Below are 22500 nucleotides of genomic sequence, written 5' to 3' on the forward strand. Positions count from 1 at the left end.
CACAGATATTTCCAAAACGACTATACTTTATCTATTGAAAAATAGCAGATCTACAAGCTCGTAGGTCGTAGGAGCTTGTAGGTCTGCTATTTTTGAAAAATCCTGAAATGTGGCACAAATCTTTGAATATACATTCTTTCAGAGTGAATGTTTTCAACTAGAATCTTTGCTTCTGGAGGGGGTCCCTGGAACAACATATTTTCAGATGGGGGGTCGGCGGCATAATACATATATTTTTGGGGGTCCTTGACAGGAAATTGTTTGAGAACGACTGACATAGAAACATAGGTTTTTCAGAAAACTTTCAGACATTTTGAAGAATCGGCCTCAGGTCTAAATGCGTTAAAGGAGAATTCCATGCTAGAAGGCTTTCTTACCTTTCTTTGTAGTTGTTACGTTCCCAGACTCCCCACCAAAGAGGTCCAGGTGTTATTTTGTGCAAAAGCGCATTATTGGCTATTTCCCCTACCATAAGCCCTCAATTAATTGAATTGCATTGAATTGGGCATTGGGGTGTTTTGTCTAATTCACTTATTTACATCGCTCAAAAAAAACATTTGTATCCTCTCTTCATAATGTAAGTATTATCCCAAGTGGCACACTTTACTACTTGTTTCGATGGAAATAAGCGAATTAACACAAAAACTCAACCCCCATTGAGGGCTTAAATTGCACAAAATAACACCTGGACCTCTTTGGTGTGGACGTAACAACTACAAATAAAGGTAAGAAAGCCTTCTAGCATGGAATTCTGCAGAGGCAGAGGATGCAGACCCTACCCATCCATCCATCTTTCCTGTAGTCTATACTGGCAATGAATGTCATGAAACTTCACACACATTCATGCTCCCTGGACAACGCGGCAACACTAATGAAATCACTGTGGAATTGCGATATGCAATAAATACTGTATGACCCTTAAAGGAGTAGCCTATACAAACAAAAGCCTGTAGATGTTAAAGATGGAGTGACGTGATTTTCCCCACCCTAAACATGATCATCAGGTATTGTTATTATATAAGGAGGGAGATTATTATTATTCTTTTTTAAGTGTACAGTATTTGTTAAAATGGCATTTGTATGTGGACACGCCCACCATGCAGTTCATTAAGTATGCCTGGCTTGCCGGGTGGGTGGTGATGGTTAGTGATACACCTGAACTGAAGCCAGTGCCACACCCACAGCTGTTGATAAAGAGGGGGGTGAGGGTCTGGGGGTCTTAGGGGAGGTGATGATATTGTGATGTCACTATATCACAGTTTTTTTCATTGGCACGTTTGACTGTCAAGGTTTCAGTCTGCAGGAAGAAACCCTAAATACAAAGGGAAGACATCATTGCACATAACAACCACACCGAGGGGTCTAATGAAGTACTGTCACCTCATAAACGCATGAAAAACTGGAAGAAATACAAAAATCATGGCACTCCATCTTATCCTCTTATCCAAGCCATGTTTGCTGGTCTAGCGCCTGCAATGCCGTTTTGCCGAAGACCTGCATGTTTTTTATTAATGCAATCGATTTGTTTAGTTTTTCTCTCTAGCACAGCACAGTTTGCACTGCAGTACAGCAGCATTTTGTATTGAATAGACCCCACGCCTGTACTGTACGTGCATGGCAATTCCGATTAAACACTGCATTCTTTCTTCCTGCCTTTGTGTCCTCCTGTGGAAGTCTTTGCTTTAAAGCACCACTATATAATTCTACATCGACTGTCTGAGCCTTCGGGCAGTTTGATCCACGGGGAGGCTTGACATCTCACTAACCAACACCGACCAAAAGGTAGAACTCCCCCCTTCTATCCCCTGCTGGGCAGCAGTGGAGCGAGATGCAGAAGGGCATTAGCTAGTGGGTAAACATCTCCCCGGGGATCTCCCCCCTCGAGGTAAAACACCTCCCCAGAGTTCTCCCCTCCTGCGTGTGTGTGTGTGTGTGTTCTCCATTCTCCTCTGTTGTACTTTGTGGTTTAAAGAGAACCATGTTTATTGGTATAATAAGGATACTTTTAGTTTGGTGGTCATGTTCTCTGATCACATGCTGATGTCCTGATAGGATAGCTTTCTTTCTTCGGCTAGGGTGACCGTAATAATATGTCCCCCTTTTGTGTGACAGTCCCTCATTTCCAAGACTCTTTAAGGTGTCCCACAAATCGAGACACTGAAGTCCCACATTGTGACATGGCAGGCATTAGTGTTCAAATGCCCCTATAGACAGGGCTCCATTTTCGTCACCGCTAAACCCCTTATCCCTAACCTTTTTGCCTTTTTTCACTATTTTGAAAAACATTTTTGAATAGTTCAACTAGTCTACATTGACACGTTGTGAGCTTGTAGACTGGCCATTTTAACTATTCAAAAAAAGGCAAAGAAGTTTAGGGATAAGGGGTTTAGCGCTGACGAAAATGGAGCCCTTTAGTCCCCATGGCCTTCTGTTGTACAGCACTCTCGTCTCTTTACCAGCATACTACATACTGTGAATACAATATTTGTATTCACAGTATGTGAATACATACGTCCCCCCCCTCCCCCCGTCCCACTTGTCCCACACAAGCGATACCTCAAATGAACAGTTTGGATCTGCATGGTCACCCTATTCTTCAACGGCTTCTTGCAGAAAGATGGGGAGGGGATGCTCCCTATACCACTCCCCTACTGGGTGGGGCTTTTCTGTTTTTTTTTAACCCATTTAAGACTTGAGAACTGATTCTACAAATGTCTTCTAAATCATGACCGTTTTCTGAAAAATCACACCGGTGTGAAGTGACTGGTGCAACTCTGTGTGGCGGTCCCTGGAACTTCCAGACCCACAGGTTGAGAAATGACAGAGTTACTGTGTGGGGGTCCCCGGGGTGTGTGTGTGTGTGTGTGTGTGTGTGTAAAAACCTCAGTGGTTCTCAACCTTTTTCATGTCAAGGACCCCCAGAATTATCATGCATTTGGCTGCAGATTTAAATCTTATAGTGTTCCACAGCCGATATGGGGTCGACGGCCAAATACAATATAATTTCAGGGGTCCTTGACATGAAATAGTTTGAGCACCACAGACCTAGGGTTTTTTCAATAAACTGTCAGGATTTGGAAGACATTTTTTGTAGAATCTGGTCTCTGCAGGTCTAAAATGAGTTAACACTCCATTTTCTATCTCCGTTTCCCCGTCTGTTCCGTTGTTCCCCTCAGTCTTTCTTGGCCACTGTCTGTATAGTTTCCTCAATTCTCACCTCTCTGTCACTTGGCATCATTCACACTTTCCCTCCTCTCGCGCCCTCTCGCTCTCTCTGCGATTCTTATCGGCATCAGTCAGTCAGTCTTCTCTCTCTCTGTCTCCCTATTTTTGTCACTGTCTGCTTTTCCGTCTGTATTTCTACGTCTCTCTCTCTCACTGTTCCTCTGTCTCTCTCTCTTGACTCCATACCTCTCTGATCCTCCCCCTTTTTAGCTCCTCCGAGCCTCCGTGCCAACATGTCTTCAGGGCTGTCTCCTTTCTCCTTGGATAGAGGTCAGGTGGGCTTCCTCATGGTGTGAGGGGCCGCAGATACTTTCCTAGCGTGTGTGTGCGTGTGTGTACCCACACACACATATGACACAAGAGAATGTATATTACATTCAATGTGTCAATGTGTCAATGCTTATAGAACCTGCATGTACAGTATTATGCAATGATGCAAAGAAGCCTTTTGGCATGCGTTCAGAAGTGGGGCATTCATTAATTCATTCTCTCCATGCATGCAGCCTGGATGCAGTCAGTGTCCTTGACATGCATTCCGAATGACAAACACCTGACCGCCTGTCTGTATCTGTATATCTGTGTGCATGTATCCGTTACAAGAGGATTAGATGTGTGTACGCATGCGCGTTTGCTCGCAAATCCAGCTGTACGACAAGTGCAACAAGAGTGTCCAAACTGCCTGCGTTTGGAGTTTGTTTCCCCGAAGACACTTCTGCACAATGACGTCCGACTCTAATGCTGCTAATCTCTGAGCAAACGGGAGCATTCTGGAACCCAGTGGGCCACGGAGGAAAAACAAACACTCCCTCTCTCTCTGAATCCTCTTTCACTGACAATCAGGATGGGTGGTGATGTAACCGCAGTGGTCCCCAACCGTTTCATAAACTACCACCTCAGAAAATATGTGTACCACATTTTAACAAATACTGTACACTTTTTGAGTGGCGCAACCACTCCAATAATAAACAGCTGTGTGTGTCCCTATGTGTTCCTGGGTCTGAGCACGGCAATAGCATATTATCACCACCAAGTGTCACTGTTGTGCAGCCTAACACACACACACACACACACACACACACACACACACACACACACACACACACGCGCGTGTGGACACATTTTTGACCTCAGCGACTCTGCAGAGTCTCTGCGGGCTATAGCTGGCTGGCCAACAGCTCAGCAGCGAGTCACCACAGGCCTCCACCCGCTAACCAAGCAATATCTTTGGCCCGCCATCGCCTGCAGGCTGCGATAATGCATTAACTGGGAAACATCCACTGGGGAGGCATGGACAGTTATTGGCATTAGCGCCAGCGATTTGGAGGAGTCATGAATAGTTTGTTCCCCTGCATAATGAAGCCATCATTTGGCGGTGCTGGGGATTGGGCGATAGTTGAGCCGCGCGGCATTAGCCCATTTAGACCTGAGTGAGGAACGCATCTGTGTCACCTCATAGCTTTTAACCACTTTAACCATTATTTTAAAACTTTTAGCTGTTGAAAAATGGCAGATCTACAAGCTCGTAGCGCGGCACTCTGTGCCGCAGTACGAGCTTGTAGATCTACTATTTTAGAAGAATCGTGAAAACGTGTGCAAATCTTTGAATACTCTTTCACAGCAAACGTTTTTAACTCAAATCTTTGCTTCAGGGTGGGGTGGGAGTGGGGTCCCTGGAACAACATATTTTCAGATGGGGGGTCGGAGGCCATGCAATTACATATCATTTTTTGGCGGTCCTTGACATGAAATAGTTTGAGAACTGCACTGACATATAGAAAAATAATATAATAGAAGACATTTCTGTTGTAGAGTCTGTTGTCAGGTCTTCTTAACGGATCAGGGAAATGAATATCCTACCTGAGTGTTTTGGTGGTCATGTCGATGGCCGTGATGCCGTGGTACACCAGCGTCTCGTTCCACACCGGGTTCAGCGTGTTCTTCAAGGTCTTTGTGCGTAACTTGTTTGCCTGGAAGTGGAAGAAGAAGAAGAAGAATGGACATCAGAATCAATCTTTATTATTGTCACATCACATTACAAGTAAGGTGGGTGAGAAGCTGGCTCATCATTGCAGTAAAAGAAAAAGACTGCAAGTAGAGCGTACACAGCTTACGTCGGCGCTGCCAGCAGCTTTCTGGCAACTCGAAGAGAAAATAAGTCAAAACCATGGAGAGCTCCGTAGATTTAGAGTTATTCAGCTTTTTAGTCAGCCTGCATACAAGAAGTTAACGGAACCGGTCTAGGATCGCTGAAGAAGCAAAAAAATAAAATAATAATACAGCGATCCCGTTTGATATCAATAATAAAGCTTATATGACGGAGCGTTCTGCCAGGAGCAGTTGGCGGTTGGATTTTAATTGGCGGAACGTTCCGTCATGAGTTTTTGATGGAATGGAGGGAAAACACATTTATTTATCCCCCTTCACCCAGCTCAGGAAGTCACAGACATCTGCCACCTAGTTTTTTCGGGGGAAGAGAACAGCAGGCTTTCCACACTTCACCTGTCCCTGTGCCCCCCCCCCCCCCCTCCACCTCCCTCCCATGTCACAACAACACCAGCAGCAGCAGCAGCCACCAGATGCCCTGATATCAACATCCTCCAACACAGCAGCACACCAGTCACTGTTTTAATACACGATAATAAAAATAAAAGGCCCAGGGGGCCACGCACTACTATAATAACTGTACTATAATAGCTGTACACTGCCGACGCTATTCAACACTTACTTTCCCTTATTTTACGATTCACTGAGATTTATTAAATGGGCATAATATATATAGGCTGACTCATTCTGACAGACTCTCCGTGCCTTCAGGAGTTCAGGTTGTGGTTAGTTTAGTTTGAGCATATTTTATTTCTCTCGTGCTTTTCAAATTGCAGCTCTGTGTTCTTCTCTGCGGGGCTAAATGGTGCATTTATATAGCGCTTTTATACACAGCCACTTTACAATGATTGTGCATTATTCACACGTACGTACGTACGCAGTGCCGCGTGCGCGCGCACACACACACACACACACACACACACACACACACACACACACACACACACACACACACACACACACACACACACACACACACACACACACACACACACACACACACACACACACACACACACACACACACACACACACACACACACACACACACACACACACTCTGATGGCGGTGGAAACTATGCAAGGCACCATCCTGCATGTCGGGAGTCTTTCTGAAGGACCCTAACTCTGGGGGGGGAGCCCGGGATCGAACTCAGTTCCCATCCGGGCCGCTCTACCGGCCACTCTACCCCCTGAGCCACTGCTGTTAATTGACTGTTAACGCCATGATGAACACATCATGGTTTTTAATTAACACTCTGGATTTTGCGGTGTGTTCGCTCCTCCAGCAAACTAGTCAATTCGAGTGTGAAAACTTCTAGTGCTTTTCAACATATAATTAGCCTCCCCTTCCCCGCCTCTCGTCTCTCTCAATGTCGTGTGTCTCGTGGGCGAGAACGATTTTTGTGCTTTTCATTGTGTTTTGTGGCCTGCCAGGCTGTGATGGCAAACCAGTGTAATATGCTGTAGAGCACACACTGCATTCCATTGTTCTGCCATACCGTCAGCCTGTCTTCTCCTCCTCCTGAGTTCCATTCACCAGCCATGCAAACTGCACAGTCTGGCTTTCTGTTCAAGCCCTTTCAACCTGGTGTCCGTGGTGACCCGGCCGCACTGTATGTTGTGAGCTATTTCATACTTTGTTGAAAATGTCTCGCAACATCTGCGGGCGCCTGATGGACGGGGAATGAAACATGGTTGAAATAATGTGTTCCTTCCACGCACTATACGTCCAACCGGGGAAACTCCCCCCCTGCATTGAAGGAAGCATGAGGTCAGTCCGCTGCTCTCCCCAGGTTGGCGGAGGGAGTGTAGCGCCCAGGATTACATTAGATAATTGACACTGGGTGGTAGGGCATTAACCAAACGTGATTTTTGATAGTCGACTCGACTACCATCAAAATCGATTTATAGTCGATTAGTCGTGGGTAAAATATGATATTTATTCCATCCAATCAAGCATTAAAACATCGCGTTATGAAACAGCCAGCGAGCGAAGCAAAACAGAGCGGTGAATGCACTATCAATGCAGGCCGAGTGGAATAGTACTAAGAGAGTGGCGACACACTTCCTATGGGCTATAGTTCCAAACATTGGAACTATCCCATTGAGATAGAATGAGCACTTCCGCATTCCATTGTTACAGTGGGAGTCAACGCGAGTGTTGCCACTCTTACTAGATTACGCTGAATGCCGCTCTGATTGGCCGAAATTAGCTCAGCTGTTTCAAGTCAAAGTTGCAAGTCCACAATGACTCACGGATGGACGCGTTGTGAGCTTGTAGATCTGCTATTTTTTATGCACAAGACCGTTCTATGGAGCAACATAGCATGTTACGTTGTTCACAATGTTTGGAGAGTGGAGACTGGAGCAATGAACCATGCGATGTTTTTCATACAACCCTAAATGTTCAACAACAAGTTACAATCACAGTTCCTTTGGTTTTTAGAAGGAGCTACAAGCAAGGAGGAGGTTTGCTAGCTAGCAGGCTGCCAGGCTTTGAATCAGATGATCAACTACTTAACTCCATCGCGAGTCTTTTGCGGCTACGTATTAGAACTATGATCGTGCGGCATCGCTGTTTGTTTTTAATAATGCCACACGCGGCACGCAGACTTTTGTTGGATAAGCATGAAGAAACATGAAATCACGGCAAGAGCTACTGTAGTTTGACTGTCACCAAACTGGATACTATTGGGCAGAGCGAGGAGGAACTCCTGCTATACTTTACTGTACCGGACGACGACACGTCTCCAATCTAACTTGTTGAACAAACTACAGTAATAAACTCACCAATAGTAAACGTATTTACACACTGTAGTTGTCCCCATTGATCTTATGAGCCTATGAGGCATATCACATATGCTTTTCCCAAAGAAAAACTGTCTTGACTGCTGCTAGTGCCACCGCCGATACGCCGCCCACCACACCTACACGAGTCAGACGAGTGAGGGTGACGGCAAAACCCACGTACAGTAGGCTTGTATGATATGAAAACAATCAGCCAGGAATGGATTAGTACTGAAGTTGGCGAACTACCAACAAAACAACCGAGCTCACAGCTGCATGCCTGCATGTCTGCTGTAGAAAAGCAAAAAAAAAAAAAAAAAAAATCATAAAAAATATTAAAAATAATTAAAAATAATATTAGCGAATAATCGGATGTCAATTAACAGTGTCGACTAGTGTTTTGCTAGTCGACTAGTCGACTATTCGATTATTATGTTAATGCCCTACTGGGTGGAAAGAATGGGTTACAAAATCGTGGGATAAAAATTATAAAGAACTTACTGTGCTGCACTGTTGTGACAAAAAGAGAGCTGAGCCAGAACAAGCAATCTTCTTTCCTATACGGTCATGCAGTGTGGGTCATGACATGACTGAAAGAATAAGGTCGTGAATACAAGCGGCCAGAATGAGTTTTCTCAGACGGGTGGCTGACATCTCCCTTAGAGATAGGGTGAGAAGTTCAGTCACGCAAGAGAGACTCAGAGTATGGGTATGGGAGCCAGCTTAGGTGGTTCGAGCATCATAGGATGCCTCTCGAGCATCTCCCTAGGGAGGTCATCGAGGGGGCAGACCAAGGACCAGATGGGATGATTATATCTCCCAAACTGGCCTTGGAACGTCTCGGGATCCCCCAGAATGAAGTCACTAATGTTGCTCTGGAGAGGGAAGTCTGGAGCACTCTGGTGGAGCTGTTGCCCCCGCGACCCGACTACGGATAACAAGCAGTTGAAGGATGGATGGATGGACTTATGCTGTTCATGAGCAGAGTCACGACTCCCCACATCTACGGCAGCTTTCGTCGTCGTGCCATGCAAACATTCAGCCTTCACTTCTCTGACACCAACCATACTTGCACTTCCTTTGAAATGTTCCCCCATTTCAGGGTCATGTCTAATGACCTGAGCTCAAACTTCTAAACATTCTAATTCATGACAGTTTTCTGAAAAACACATGTTTCTGTATCAGTGGTGCTCAAACTACCACCCCAAACTTGTATGTAATTTGGCCACGACCCCAATAAATATTCGAAATTTGCACCGCATTTTCAAAACTGACGAATGGCGCGCTACGAGCTTGTAGATCTGCTATGTCAATAGCTAAATTATACCATAATGCTTAAAACACCAAAAGGGGTTCCCGGCTCCCGCCCAAAATGGGCTAAGTCGCGCACGCGGGTGTTTTCAGCTATATCTGTAAGGAATACAAGGGGCATGCATCCTGCAGTAGTCACTTTGAGTGGCACCACACAAAGCCACAGGAGAACATGTACAGTAGTTGTGCAACAGACCTTAACCCATTTTGGGGCGGGAACCCCTTTTGGTGTTTTAAGCATTGTGTTATGACTCTCACCTATATGGTCATGCAGGGTCATGCAGTGTGGGTCATGACATAGGATCATATATGGTCATTGGTCATGCAGTGTGGGTCATGACATAGGATCATATATGGTCATGCAGTGTGGGTCATGACATAGGATCATATATGTCGGGGCATTTATATTACTAACCCTATACCCTAAATCCCAAACCTAACCCTATAACCACAAGCACGACGCAACGGACCATCTACCCTGTGCATTTCTTTGATTACCAGACAAACAGGAATGTATTCTTTATGACGGAAATCATTAATTGCAATAATTTGTGTGTTAATCGCCAAAAAATGTAATGGTGACAGACAGCCCTACGCGTTGCTGCCCTTTTAGGTCAGCTACATTTGGCGCATCATACAACAATAAGTACTGACCCATTTAAACCGTGCCGTTTTAGACTGTATATGTATATATATATATATATATGTACTACAAGCAGCCTCACAGTGAGCTACAATTTTTGAAACATCCTTAAAGTGTTTGTAAATGCGTTGTCTTCTGGTGGGGTCGCTGGTACAACACTACACACCAGGATGCTTACACACACCAAAGTGCCGCGGGTCCACAAGGGGGAATACACTGAAGAGGGATTCTTGTAAAAGACAAGAAAGCAGACACACACACACTGAAGTGTTCAATATGCTATTAACCCTTAATCCATTTAGACCCGAGGACGATTCTACAAATGTTTTCTGAAAAACCCATGTTTCTATGTCAGTGGTTCTCAAACATTTTCATGTCAAGGACCCCCAGACTTATATGTAATTGGCCTAGGACGCCAATCTCAAAATATGTTGTTCCAGGAACCTCTAATGTGAGTATTCTTTCCACTAGATCGAATCAACACTTTCTGACAAGAAATTGTCAGAAAGTGTGCTTCGTTTGGCAGGTGTGAAGGCTCAATCCAAGTCTGATGCGGATCAAAGAACTGCATTCTACTCCATTTCACTGCAGGTGTCAATGCAACCCGCATCAAATCAAATAAAGGAAATGAAGCAAACAATGTGGCGGATGCATGATGAGGAAACACAGTTGGAGACGGAGAAGGCATATTTTACGCACGTTGCCGTGGATAGACGCGGTCGAATGAGGAGACTGAAGCACTCATCGAAAAATATGAGGATGAGTACATTAATCAATTGCTTATAAGGAAACTCATAAAAACACTGCAGTGTAGCCTACAGAGAGAGATCCAGTCCCCGACGGCCCGACGACACACTGCATGCACGTAACCCTAATTTTACGTGACGTCCTAACTATTACTCTGAGTATAATTTGAACACCACATATTTCACAGTGTAGTTTGTGCATTGAACACATTGATAAAGTTCCTTGCTGGCCTGGGCCGTGGCTCAGCGGTCCAGGCACCTTGGCTGGTAATCCAGTCTGGCAGTGTGCCGCGGGTTCGACTCCCGATCCCGAAGGCATGTCACCCCCCCCCCCCCTCCCCATTTCCTGTCAGCCTACTGTCTGTCCCTCCATAAAAAAAAATATATATATATATATAAAGTTCCCTGCTGCGTTTCCAATTGCTGCGGATCACAGCGCAGTGTGAAGGCAAACGCGGCAAATTTAATAAGCAACTTCTCTGCCCATTCGCATCGACTCTATACCGAATTAGAGGTGTGAACGTGACCTTAGTCACAAATGAGTCACCTGGAATGTTTTAGTGTTATAGTCTAGTTCTCTGTGGGTGTGAGACGTGATGAGGAACGTCTCACACCCCCCCCCCCGCCACGGGCACAGAGCGCTGCTGAAAGCACCGTGGCAACAAAAACAAACAAAACACTATGTGTGTGTGTGCGCGTGTGTGTGTGTGTGTGTGTGTGTGTGTGTGTGTGTGTGTGTGTGTGAGTGTGTGTGTGATGTTAGACTATAGTAATATGCGTATGAGCATGGACAGGCGCGTGCCATGGGTGTGTGTGTGTGTGTGTGTGTGTTTGTATGTCTGACATAGTCTGAATAGCTGTTGATGAGTTAACAGCATCCTTTTGAGAGGAAGAAAATGTGTGTGTGTGTGTGTGTGTGTGTGTGCGTGTGCATGCGTGCGTGTGTGCGCGAGTGTGTGTGTACGTGCGTGCACGAGTGTGTGCCTGTCATCGTCAATTTCACACTTCCACGGCTCTACCTTGGAGCAGCATGGTCCTGTGTGTGTGTGTGTGTGTGAGTGAGTGAGTGTGTGTGTGTTCCTTGGAGCAGCATGGACTGTGTGGTCGATATTTACCCCAGGCAGGTGTGTGTGGGTATTGGCGTGCTCACTGACGTTCTCTCTCTCTCTCTCTCTCTCTCTCTCCCCCCTCCCCCCTATCTCCCTCTCTCTCTGTCTCTCTCCCCTCATCTCCCCTTACCACCCTCTCTCTCTGTCTCTCTCTCTGTCTCTCCCTCTATCTCTCTCTCTCTCTCTCGCCCATCAACACTCGCCATTTGCCTGTTGACGTGAGCCGTATAACAATCCACAGTGTTGCCATGACGACCACCTGCTGCCGTCCTGCCCCCGCCCCTCCCCTCCCCTCCCCTCCCCTCTCGCCTCCCTCCCTCCCACCCTCCCTCCCTCCCTCCCACCACACGCACTGTTGGTATTTCAAGGTCAAAGAGGGTCACGGCAAGATGGAGAGATAGTGACAGAGGGTGGATAAAGGGAATGTGAGATAACAACAAAGGGGACCAAAACACACAGATGGGAAAGGGGGGCTGGAGGGGGGCTGCGGGCGGGCGGTGGTAACGGCAGTGGTTTCTGAGGGTTGAACCTTAAGACCTCTGCGGTCGGTCGCATCGATGCAAACCGTCCGTCTGGATGGATGTCTGCCCCGTTTGTCACACCAGCCTCGCTGCGCGTGTGTGTGTGTGTTAACCTTGAGCCAAAAATGGCTGACAACAGGTTGCCGCCGCCTATAGCCCAAGGCGTTAATGCTGCCCTGCACGCGCCTCATCTTTGGGCTGCTGCCGTTTGCATTAACTCTTTCTCTGCCACTAGCTTGGTAGCATACTTGTAGTTAAGCTGTGCCAGCACCTGCGTCCACTTTAAAGATAATCGGTTTCCTCCCCCCTGTAGCCCCATTCACACACTCACTGCAACCATTGGCTATCATTAGCATTAGCGCACACTGTTTACCTTGTCGCCAGAAACGTTTACATGTCGGGAGCGATGCGAGACAAAGTCACAAATGACATCCGAAATTTGGATGGCTGAAGATCACCAAGGATTCCTGAGTTATGGAGGTTTGAAAATCCTGCTTTGAACCTATAGGTAAACGGAGAGGAGTTGTAACGTCCCATAGCTGGTGGTGACGGAGGCATCGCATAGCAACCGGATCAATGTTAAAAGCTGATCTGGGGCTCAACCAATATAAGATACACAGCTGTATACGAGCTCCAGGGGGGTGCAAGGGGGGGCTTTAGCCCCCTTTGGTGGAGGCGTAGCCCCCCGAAGCCCCCCTCAAAACAAGCCCAATTGACTGACTTCTATGTAAACCAACATTCATTAGCCCCCCCTCTAAATAGCCAGCCCCCCCATAGCACCCCCAGTCACAATTTTCAGGAGCCGTCGCTGATATGAGGGAGTATACGAACATGTTCGTACCTGGCTGATAACGTCCCATAGCCGCGGGGTATGAATATATTCGTACCTCGCAGAGAGAGAATTAAGAACAAGGCGAGTGGGGGTGATGAAACAGACCAGAACACGTTATGTTTCTGCTCGGCAGAGCGGAGCATTGGCCGGTGACCAACGCAGAGCCCTGTGCAATGGCTTGAAACCACATGCTAGATTAGTCTAGCTGCTATAGCGCGGCAAGCGCTTTTCTTTTTCTGCACGGGATTCGGTGACATTCTGTTTGACCTTTTTCATGTAGCTGGCAAAAGAAAAAGAACACGAATAAATTGCTTGCATTATGCTCAAACGCATTATACATATATAACACACACACACACACACACACACACACACACACACACAGTGTACAATCATTGGAGTGTAAAAACTGTACCCCCACGTGGACTCTTTACATGTCTCTGACTGGGGATAATGAAATCGCACGTGGCATTTTAATTAATTAAAAAGCTCTTCTGTTTCGCCCCAGATATTCTTTATCGTTCGTTGTAGGTTCATTGCTGTCTGGTGTGCTCTATCTAGACAAGAAGAGAACGGCACATGTTGTGAATGGGGCAGAGAATCAGTGTTGATTTCGTCGACTAAAACTAAGATGAAAAATGTTCTGTCGACTACCTTTTTCCACTGATGAAAACTAAATGGAAACTAAATTAAAACGAAGCTATTGTGACTAAAACTAAGACTAAATATACTGACAATTTCGTCAACAAATAAAAACTAGACTAAAATGTTAGGAAGGGACTACAGTGGACAAGAGATCCAGTATAAGTCATTTTACACTTGGTTGCATGCTGAAAATAGCAGATCTACAATCTCACAACGTTGTGAGCTTGTAGATCTGCTATTTTCAGCAAAAGTAAACGATACGACGGCATCAAGGCACCACCAAAATACATTTTAGTCGACTAAATCAACTGCAGATTTAGTCTGGAGTTCTGACCTTGCTAGCCCCGGGCAGGAGATGAAGCTTGACGTATGGATCCGCGAGCCCATTGGAGTCCATCGCCTTCAGTCCCTGCAGACAGACACACACACACACACACACACACACACACAGAGACAGCACGCACGCACACACACACATGCAGATGAGTCAATGGTGACTGGTGATGACACAGAGCGTCAGATTGTGTCCTCCCGCCATAATTACATCTGAACATAGTGCTACCGGGGTGTCCTTTTCCTTCGCACCATTGTGCCCTTTTTCCCCCTCGTCGGGCGAGCTCACAGGACATTAATTAACATCATCTGACAGTCCAACAACATACGGCGCAAAAATCTGTGCCCTCGTGTGTACTATACTGTACGTCCGACCGTACGGCCGTTCTGGATAGTATCTATAGCCGGAGCTAAACGTTAAATGTTGTGTTTTGCCACGTTTTTTGCCCTGACGGCGATCGGTATGAAGCTTTACGTGCCAAGACATTGTGCTATGTTACCGTCGTATTTTATCTATCTATAAATGCACCACGTCTCTGTACGTGTGTGTGTGTGTGTGTGCGTGTGTGTGTGTGTGTACAGTACGTTATTTACTTCTGTAATCCACGGAACTCGAGAACCGTTCTCCCCACACCGACTTCAAATTTGACACACGCGTCCCACACCACCACATGGAGTGCAGTGCCCGGCCTGTTCTGACATCACAGTGATGTTCTGACATCTGCATAGACTCCATATATCGGCATGCCTGACAAATAACTCCATATATGGTCATAAAATAATAACTTGGCGGCTGTGGCTCAGGAGGTAGAGCAGGTCGTCCAATGACCCCTGGGTCAGCGGTTCGAATCCCGGCTCCTCCTGTCCACATGTCGAAGTGTCCTTGGGCAAGACACTGAACCCTGCATTGCCTCCAATGAGATGGTCGGTGTGAGCTCGCCACCATTGGTGTGTGAATGTGGGAAGTGAGGACGCTGGCGTCGATTGTTCGCCGCTTCACCTCCCTTCACCTCCCAATGTATGAATGAATGAACCATTGTGAAGCGCTTTGAGTACTTGGAAAAGAGCTATAAAAATGCAATTCATTATTATTAACTGAGTGGGGCATGCATTTCCATCGATTAACTCGGACAACATAATAAATATGTTCCTATTGTGCAAAGTGCAGACACTGTGAGGCTCACTTTATTCTCTACTAGAGCGGTGCCCGTTGGGCACTGGTAAAAACTACATTGTGAACAGATAAAAACTGATGACTTTTTTGTGATTAATCGTGAATTTAATCGTGCCGTTAATCACAAATAAAATATGAAATCGTTGGACAGCATGCACTCACTTTTATTCAAGCAATGTTTCAGTCAGAAGTAGACCTTACAATTTACAATTTAGGCATTTACCAGACGCTCTTAATCCAGAGCGATTTACATTAAGCAAGAACAAAAAAAGCATGGCAATACATCACATACAGTACATAAAACGTTATCATGAATCATACGTCAGCTAAGAACGTAACATAATGGAACTATGCACGTATACTTTATAGTGCTATGTCTACATAGAAATGTAGTATATGTGTATAAGTAAAAAATGTCGGGGATAAGGCAAGTGCTACGGGCCATGATGGAGTCTGAAGAGGTGGGTTTTCAGACTACGGCGGAAGGTTGGGAGTGAGGCTGTAGTTCTGATTGTAATGGGAAGTGCATTCCATAGTTTTGGAGCCAGAAGGGAGAAGACCTTCTTCAGGCATCATTTGATATTTGATGCCTGTCACTTTATTCGCATTCTCTCATGTTGATCCCTGCCTAATGCGGCCGTCTCTGAGGCCAGCAGGTGTGCATGAAGGTCCATTTCAAACGGGCAGAGATTTACCCGAGTGGGATAGTAAGAGAGTGACGACACTAAAGCGTTGACTCCCATTGTAACAGTGGAATGCGGAAGTGCTCATTCTATCTCAATGGGATAGTTCCAATGTTTGGAACTATAGCCCATATTATGCACCCGCTTTGCGGCGAGATCAAAGCGTGTCGCCACTCTCTTATTATTCCACTCGGCGATTTAAGAGCATAGTAATTCATTTTCAATGAGAGCTGCATTTATTTAATTTTTACGCCGGTGCGGTCCCGTGAAATTGTCGCCCGCGTGCTCGTTTCGTACACACGCCGCGCGACTCACCAGACCAAGATTCTGTTTGTCTTTTTTAGTTTTTTGACCGCTTGCGTTCGTTCATCGTTGCCCGTTTGAAAGGAACTTTACACACGTTGTATTATTATTGTTTGTTTTTAAAACACTGAATGGTTTTGGCACCTCAGTATCTGTCGGATCTTATTGAGGTGTATAATCCCCCACGGCCACTGCGGGCCAGCTAAACCTTAGGGTAAAGAATAGTCTTTTCCATCATATCCCCCACATTATGGAATGCGTTCTCCACCCAATGTCAAACTGGCCCCCTCCATTGAGACCTTTAACACTAGCAAGGCTGAAAAAAAATCACTCCTACTCAGTCTGACTATATCGGCCCATTCGACCGCTCTCCCCCTTTATCCCCCCCACCCCCGCACCACTCGTTCACACCTCTGGAGCTGGAGACGTCATTGTTGCCTACACGCACTCACTTTTATTTTTTATTTTCTTCCCTCTCTTATGAATACATTATTATACACCCAATGAAAATGTACACTTCACGGATTATATATTTGGAATTAGGACAATCGGTAGAAAATTGGCCGAGAATAGCACAATAGCACATTAATTGTTGCCTAAATGTATACGCACTTTTCTGAAAATGGTTAATCTGCAAGCTGCCCCATTTCCTTTTCAACTTGATATGTTTCGTAGAGAGGGCATACACAAGCCAGAATTCCGTGGTTTACATGAGCAAAAAATAAGCGAGTTATGTAAAGAGGGGTGGAGGGAAAAAGGCGATTATTTGGCACAATCAATCAAATATATATTAATTACATCGCGTAGCCTATAATGTTTCCCCCTCTATATAATAGAGGGGGACAATATATAACTCTAATGTCGTATTTCGTCATGTATGTGAACTATATGCTGCTTGTAATACTGTTGGTCAAAGTAACTAGTAGTTGGACAGGCTAAATATAATAGTAGGCTATAAGCCCGTTTTCAGCTAAATGCTTTTTGTTCTCTTTTCTCCAGGCTCATACCCGCATCGAGATGAGCTAGCTCTGCGACAGCCGTGCTGTTTTCAATTAAATTACTTGCAGTATAATATTAATAAATACTACATCCTATATATATTGTTTGTCTGTCTAATCATTCAAATGTTTTTCTGCATGCATATTGCATAGTTTATGTAAGCCTGAATTAAAGTCTGATTACGGAGGCTTTTTCCCCGTCTCACAAACAACGAAGCCTATAAATATTGTCTGAGAAGTTGAGAATTGGTGTCATGCACATATATATGCACCACACATTCCTGCACCACGCGGTAAATAATGAATACTTTGTGTTAATTCAACCATGTTTATTTTTTCTTATTGTTCACAATATCAGAAAGCATGAAAGAAAGCAAATATAAAGCGGAATAAAATCAGGGAAAACACAAATCCTACGCATTAGTTTCTGTTGCTATACTTAGAGACACTTGACACATGTCATTGTAAATGTTCCCGTATGTACCACATTGGCCATGTATTGCGTAAATCCACATCTTGCCTTGGATGGGAAGAGTTGCTCATCGACCGTGATGTTTCCTCCAGGCACATAGCAAGATATGCAGTTATCTGTGAACTGATTCCAAATGTCCGTTATTGCAGCAAACTTGTCTGTTTCTTTGCGTGCTTCTCTGGTGTCCTTGTCGTCAAATCGCAGGTATCGCATTATGGATTTGAAACGGTCACGAGACATTGTTTCTCTCACCGTCTCATTCCCCCATGCCCCTTTCGCCCACAGTTGATTCAATGGATAACCAGATGTCGACATCGCACGAATGAAAAACACGCTGATGAATGCTTTCAGTTCAGTAACAGACAGATCCCATTCTTGATTCTGTCCATCACTGCGGGCAAACTTCACTGTGCAGTCTTTGACGTTTTCCAACATGTCGGGGTCAAACATACACAAAAAACTGCTCAACTCGTCGTGGATTCTGACTTTGGCAAAAGCAGTAGGACCTGGCCTGGCATTTCCCCTCACTGTATATGTATCTTTATTCTTTTCCCTTTTTGCTTCCTATATGATTAATTCCTGTTCTACTGGCTGGTAGCCTATGTCTTGTATAGGGCCTTGTATATCTGTTTATTTTAAGCATGCCGCCGCATTCTGTCAGAGCAGAGACATATTTATTTAAAATAATCCTGTCTCGCACGGCACAGCGGCACGCCATCACTATATATACAAATGACAGGGAGAAGGTGTAATGGTTATTACAACGCAAAAATATATACATAATAGGCTTTGATGTAAAGACATTTTAAATGATTATTGATTATTAGAAAAGGAAAATAAATCACCTGCTGCGGTACTGGCCCTTTCCAAGGTATGGAAATCCATTCAGGAAGTATTTGCTGTCCAGGTCGGCAGCAATCCAGAACTTAATTCCAACAGCATGCAGGATGCATAATTCTCAACTTCTCAATATTTGCCTATATTTTACAGAACATAACTTAACATTAAATGCAGTCTATTAGTATTGACTATGCATAGTATATAACTTATAACGTAAGCCTAAAACGAATCTATAAACGAAAAATAAAATAAAGAAAGAAAACCTGCACTCTCAATGGGCACTATTTGGTCACATTCGATCATAAAAACATTTAGGCCTACATGGGACAAGCTATATATATATATATATATTTCCCTATTTGTCTATTGGTATGTCTCTAAATGTTTTGATGAATTGAACAATGTGGACCCTGTTGTAAACAAGTGTAATGCTTCATTGGGTTAATATAGTATGTTTTTGAACGAATATTTGGGCCTAAGCAGTTTTTTGTGTGTGTGTGTGACCAGTGTTAGTCGACTCGGAATTGCAGCCATCCGTAGGTGCCCTTTGTGTCAGTGTGCGCCTGCCCAACCCCCCCAACCCCTGATGTGTGGCACCTATACGGATGGCTGCAATTCGAAGTGGCCTCTGTAAAACCTGAATCCCCCCCCCCCACCCCATTTCCCGAGTCGACGAGCAACACTGGTCACACACACACACACAAAAAACTGCTTAGGCCCAAATATTCGTTCAAAAACATACTATATTAACCCAATGAAGCATTACACTTGTTTACAACAGGGTCCACATTGTTCAATTCATCAAAACATTTAGAGACATACCAATAGACAAATAGGGATATATATATATATATATATATATATATAGCTTGTCCCATGTAGGCCTAAATGTAGGCCCCCCCCCCACCCCATTTCCCCTCACTGTATATGTATCTTTTCCCTTTTTGCTTCCTATATGATGAATTCCTGTTCTGTTATAGCGCATCATTATATCAAAACCAGGCCTATACTGAATGTATTACTTTTGTTTAAATCAACTGAACTAGACCAATAAAATAGTAGGCTAGTATTTATGTTTTTCGTTAATAATAATACATGCTGAGGGAATGTGCTCCGTTCATTGGCTCTATATAGGCCGTGCGAGACAGGATTATTTTAAATAAATATGTCTCTGCTCTGACAGAATGCGGCGGCATGCTTAAAATAAAAAGATATACAAGGCCCTATACAAGACATAGGCTACCAGCCAGTAGAACAGGAATTCATCATATAGGAAGCAAAAAGGGAAAAGAATAAAGATACATATACAGTGAGGGGAAATGCCAGGCCAGGTCCTACTGCTTTTGCCAAAGTCAGAATCCACGACGAGTTGAGCAGTTTTTTGTGTATGTTTGACCCCGACATGTTGGAAAACGTCAAAGACTGCACAGTGAAGTTTGCCCGCAGTGATGGACAGAATCAAGAATGGGATCTGTCTGTTACTGAACTGAAAGCATTCATCAGCGTGTTTTTCATTCGTGCGATGTCGACATCTGGTTATCCATTGAATCAACTGTGGGCGAAAGGGGCATGGGGGAATGAGACGGTGAGAGAAACAATGTCTCGTGACCGTTTCAAATCCATAATGCGATACCTGCGATTTGACGACAAGGACACCAGAGAAGCACGCAAAGAAACAGACAAGTTTGCTGCAATAACGGACATTTGGAATCAGTTCACAGATAACTGCATATCTTGCTATGTGCCTGGAGGAAACATCACGGTCGATGAGCAACTCTTCCCATCCAAGGCAAGATGTGGATTTACGCAATACATGGCCAATGTGGTACATGTACGGGAACATTTACAATGACATGTGTCAAGTGTCTCTAAGTATAGCAACAGAAACTAATGCGTAGGATTTGTGTTTTCCCTGATTTTATTCCGCTTTATATTTGCTTTCTTTCATGCTTTCTGATATTGTGAACAATAAGAAAAAATAAACATGGTTGAATTAACACAAAGTATTCATTATTCACCGCGTGGTGACAACAGCAGGAATGTGTGGTGCATATATATGTGCATGACACCAATTCTCAACTTCTCAGACAATATTTATAGGCTTCGTTGTTTGTGAGACGGGGAAAAAGCCTCCGTAATCAGACTTTAATTCAGGCTTACATAAACTATGCAATATGCATGCAGAAAAACATTTGAATGATTAGACAGACAAACAATATATATAGGATGTAGTATTTATTAATATTATACTGCAAGTAATTTAATTGAAAACAGCACGGCTGTCGCAGAGCTAGCTCATCTCGATGCGGGTATGAGCCTGGAGAAAAGAGAACAAAAAGCATTTAGCTGAAAACGGGCTTATAGCCTACTATTATATTTAGCCTGTCCAACTACTAGTTACTTTGACCAACAGTATTACAAGCAGCATATAGTTCACATACATGACGAAATACGACATTAGAGTTATATATTGTCCCCCTCTATTATATAGAGGGGGAAACATTATAGGCTACGCGATGTAATTAATATATATTTGATTGATTGTGCCAAATAATCGCCTTTTTCCCTCCACCCCTCTTTACATAACTCGCTTATTTTTTGCTCATGTAAACCACGGAATTCTGGCTTGTGTATGCCCTCTCTACGAAACATATCAAGTTGAAAAGGAAATGGGGCAGCTTGCAGATTAACCATTTTCAGAAAAGTGCGTATACATTTAGGCAACAATTAATGTGCTATTGTGCTATTCTCGGCCAATTTTCTACCGATTGTCCTAATTCCAAATATATAATCCGTGAAGTGTACATTTTCATTGGGTGTATAATAATGTATTCATAAGAGAGGGAAGAAAATAAAAAATAAAAGTGAGTGCGTGTAGGCAACAATGACGTCTCCAGCTCCAGAGGTGTGAACGAGTGGTGCGGGGGTGGAGGGATAAAGGGGGAGAGCGGTCGAATGGGCCGATATAGTCAGACTGAGTAAGAGATATATGCCTAAAATCATATTTACAAAACGTTTCAAATGGGGAAAAAAACAGAGATGATTTCAATCGAATATTTAGACAAAGTCATGCAAGGGGAACTTTCTCTGGACTCCATGGGCTGAGAAAATAAACATTGAAATCTCAAATTCGGTCAGAACGGCTGCTCAGACTTCCTAGTGTTAAATCCCGCCTAAAGACCCACCTCTACACCTTGGCTTTTAACCCCGGTTGAGTTTCTGTGGTCCATGTTTTGTATATCTGTTTTGTATTTTTGTGTGTGTTTGCTCTGTGTTTAGCTACAGTGTATTTAGTTTTATTCTTCTGTACAGCACTTTGTAAACGTTTGAGTTGTAAAATGTGCTTTATAAATAAAGTGGATTGGATTGGAAGGTTTGTACAGGTCCTTTCGGGTCCCTTTCACTGCACAGAGCAGTGCATTCATCTCAATACTTTGACAGTGTCTCTACTGCACATACCTTGGCCTTATGGATGGTGCAGTGAAGGCTGTTGTTGCTCACATCAAAGTTCAGGTTGAATTCCAGGGTGCCAAGGTAGGCTGAAAACACACAACACCATGGTTACTGAACAGGTAGGCTGAAAACACACAACACCATGGTTACTGAACAGGTAGGCTGACAACACACAACACCATGGTTACTGAACAGGTAGGCTGACAACACACACAACACCAGTTACTTAACCTGTTACAAAACCTGTTACACTTAACACATTCGCATGCTCGCGCGCGCGCACACACACACACACACACACACACACACACACACACAC

General features: G+C 44.4%; 1 protein-coding gene across 1 annotated transcript in view; it reads right to left on the minus strand.

Annotated features, from left to right (window-relative positions):
• doc2g (double C2-like domains, gamma) overlaps positions 1 to 22500 on the minus strand; it is a gene marked incomplete at its 5' end in the record, with an annotated part of 68754 nt that overhangs the window by 42616 nt on the left and 3638 nt on the right. Inside the window, 3 exons of the mRNA XM_083765511.1 lie at positions 5083 to 5192; positions 14260 to 14334; positions 22188 to 22267. Of these exons, the coding sequence (XP_083621637.1) occupies positions 5083 to 5192; positions 14260 to 14334; positions 22188 to 22267 (265 nt within the window). The remainder of the gene's footprint in view (positions 1 to 5082; positions 5193 to 14259; positions 14335 to 22187; positions 22268 to 22500) is intronic.

Source organism: Protomyctophum parallelum, assembly GCF_964188405.1.
Source record: "Protomyctophum parallelum genome assembly, chromosome: 5".
NCBI classification, from domain to species: domain Eukaryota; kingdom Metazoa; phylum Chordata; class Actinopteri; order Myctophiformes; family Myctophidae; genus Protomyctophum; species Protomyctophum parallelum.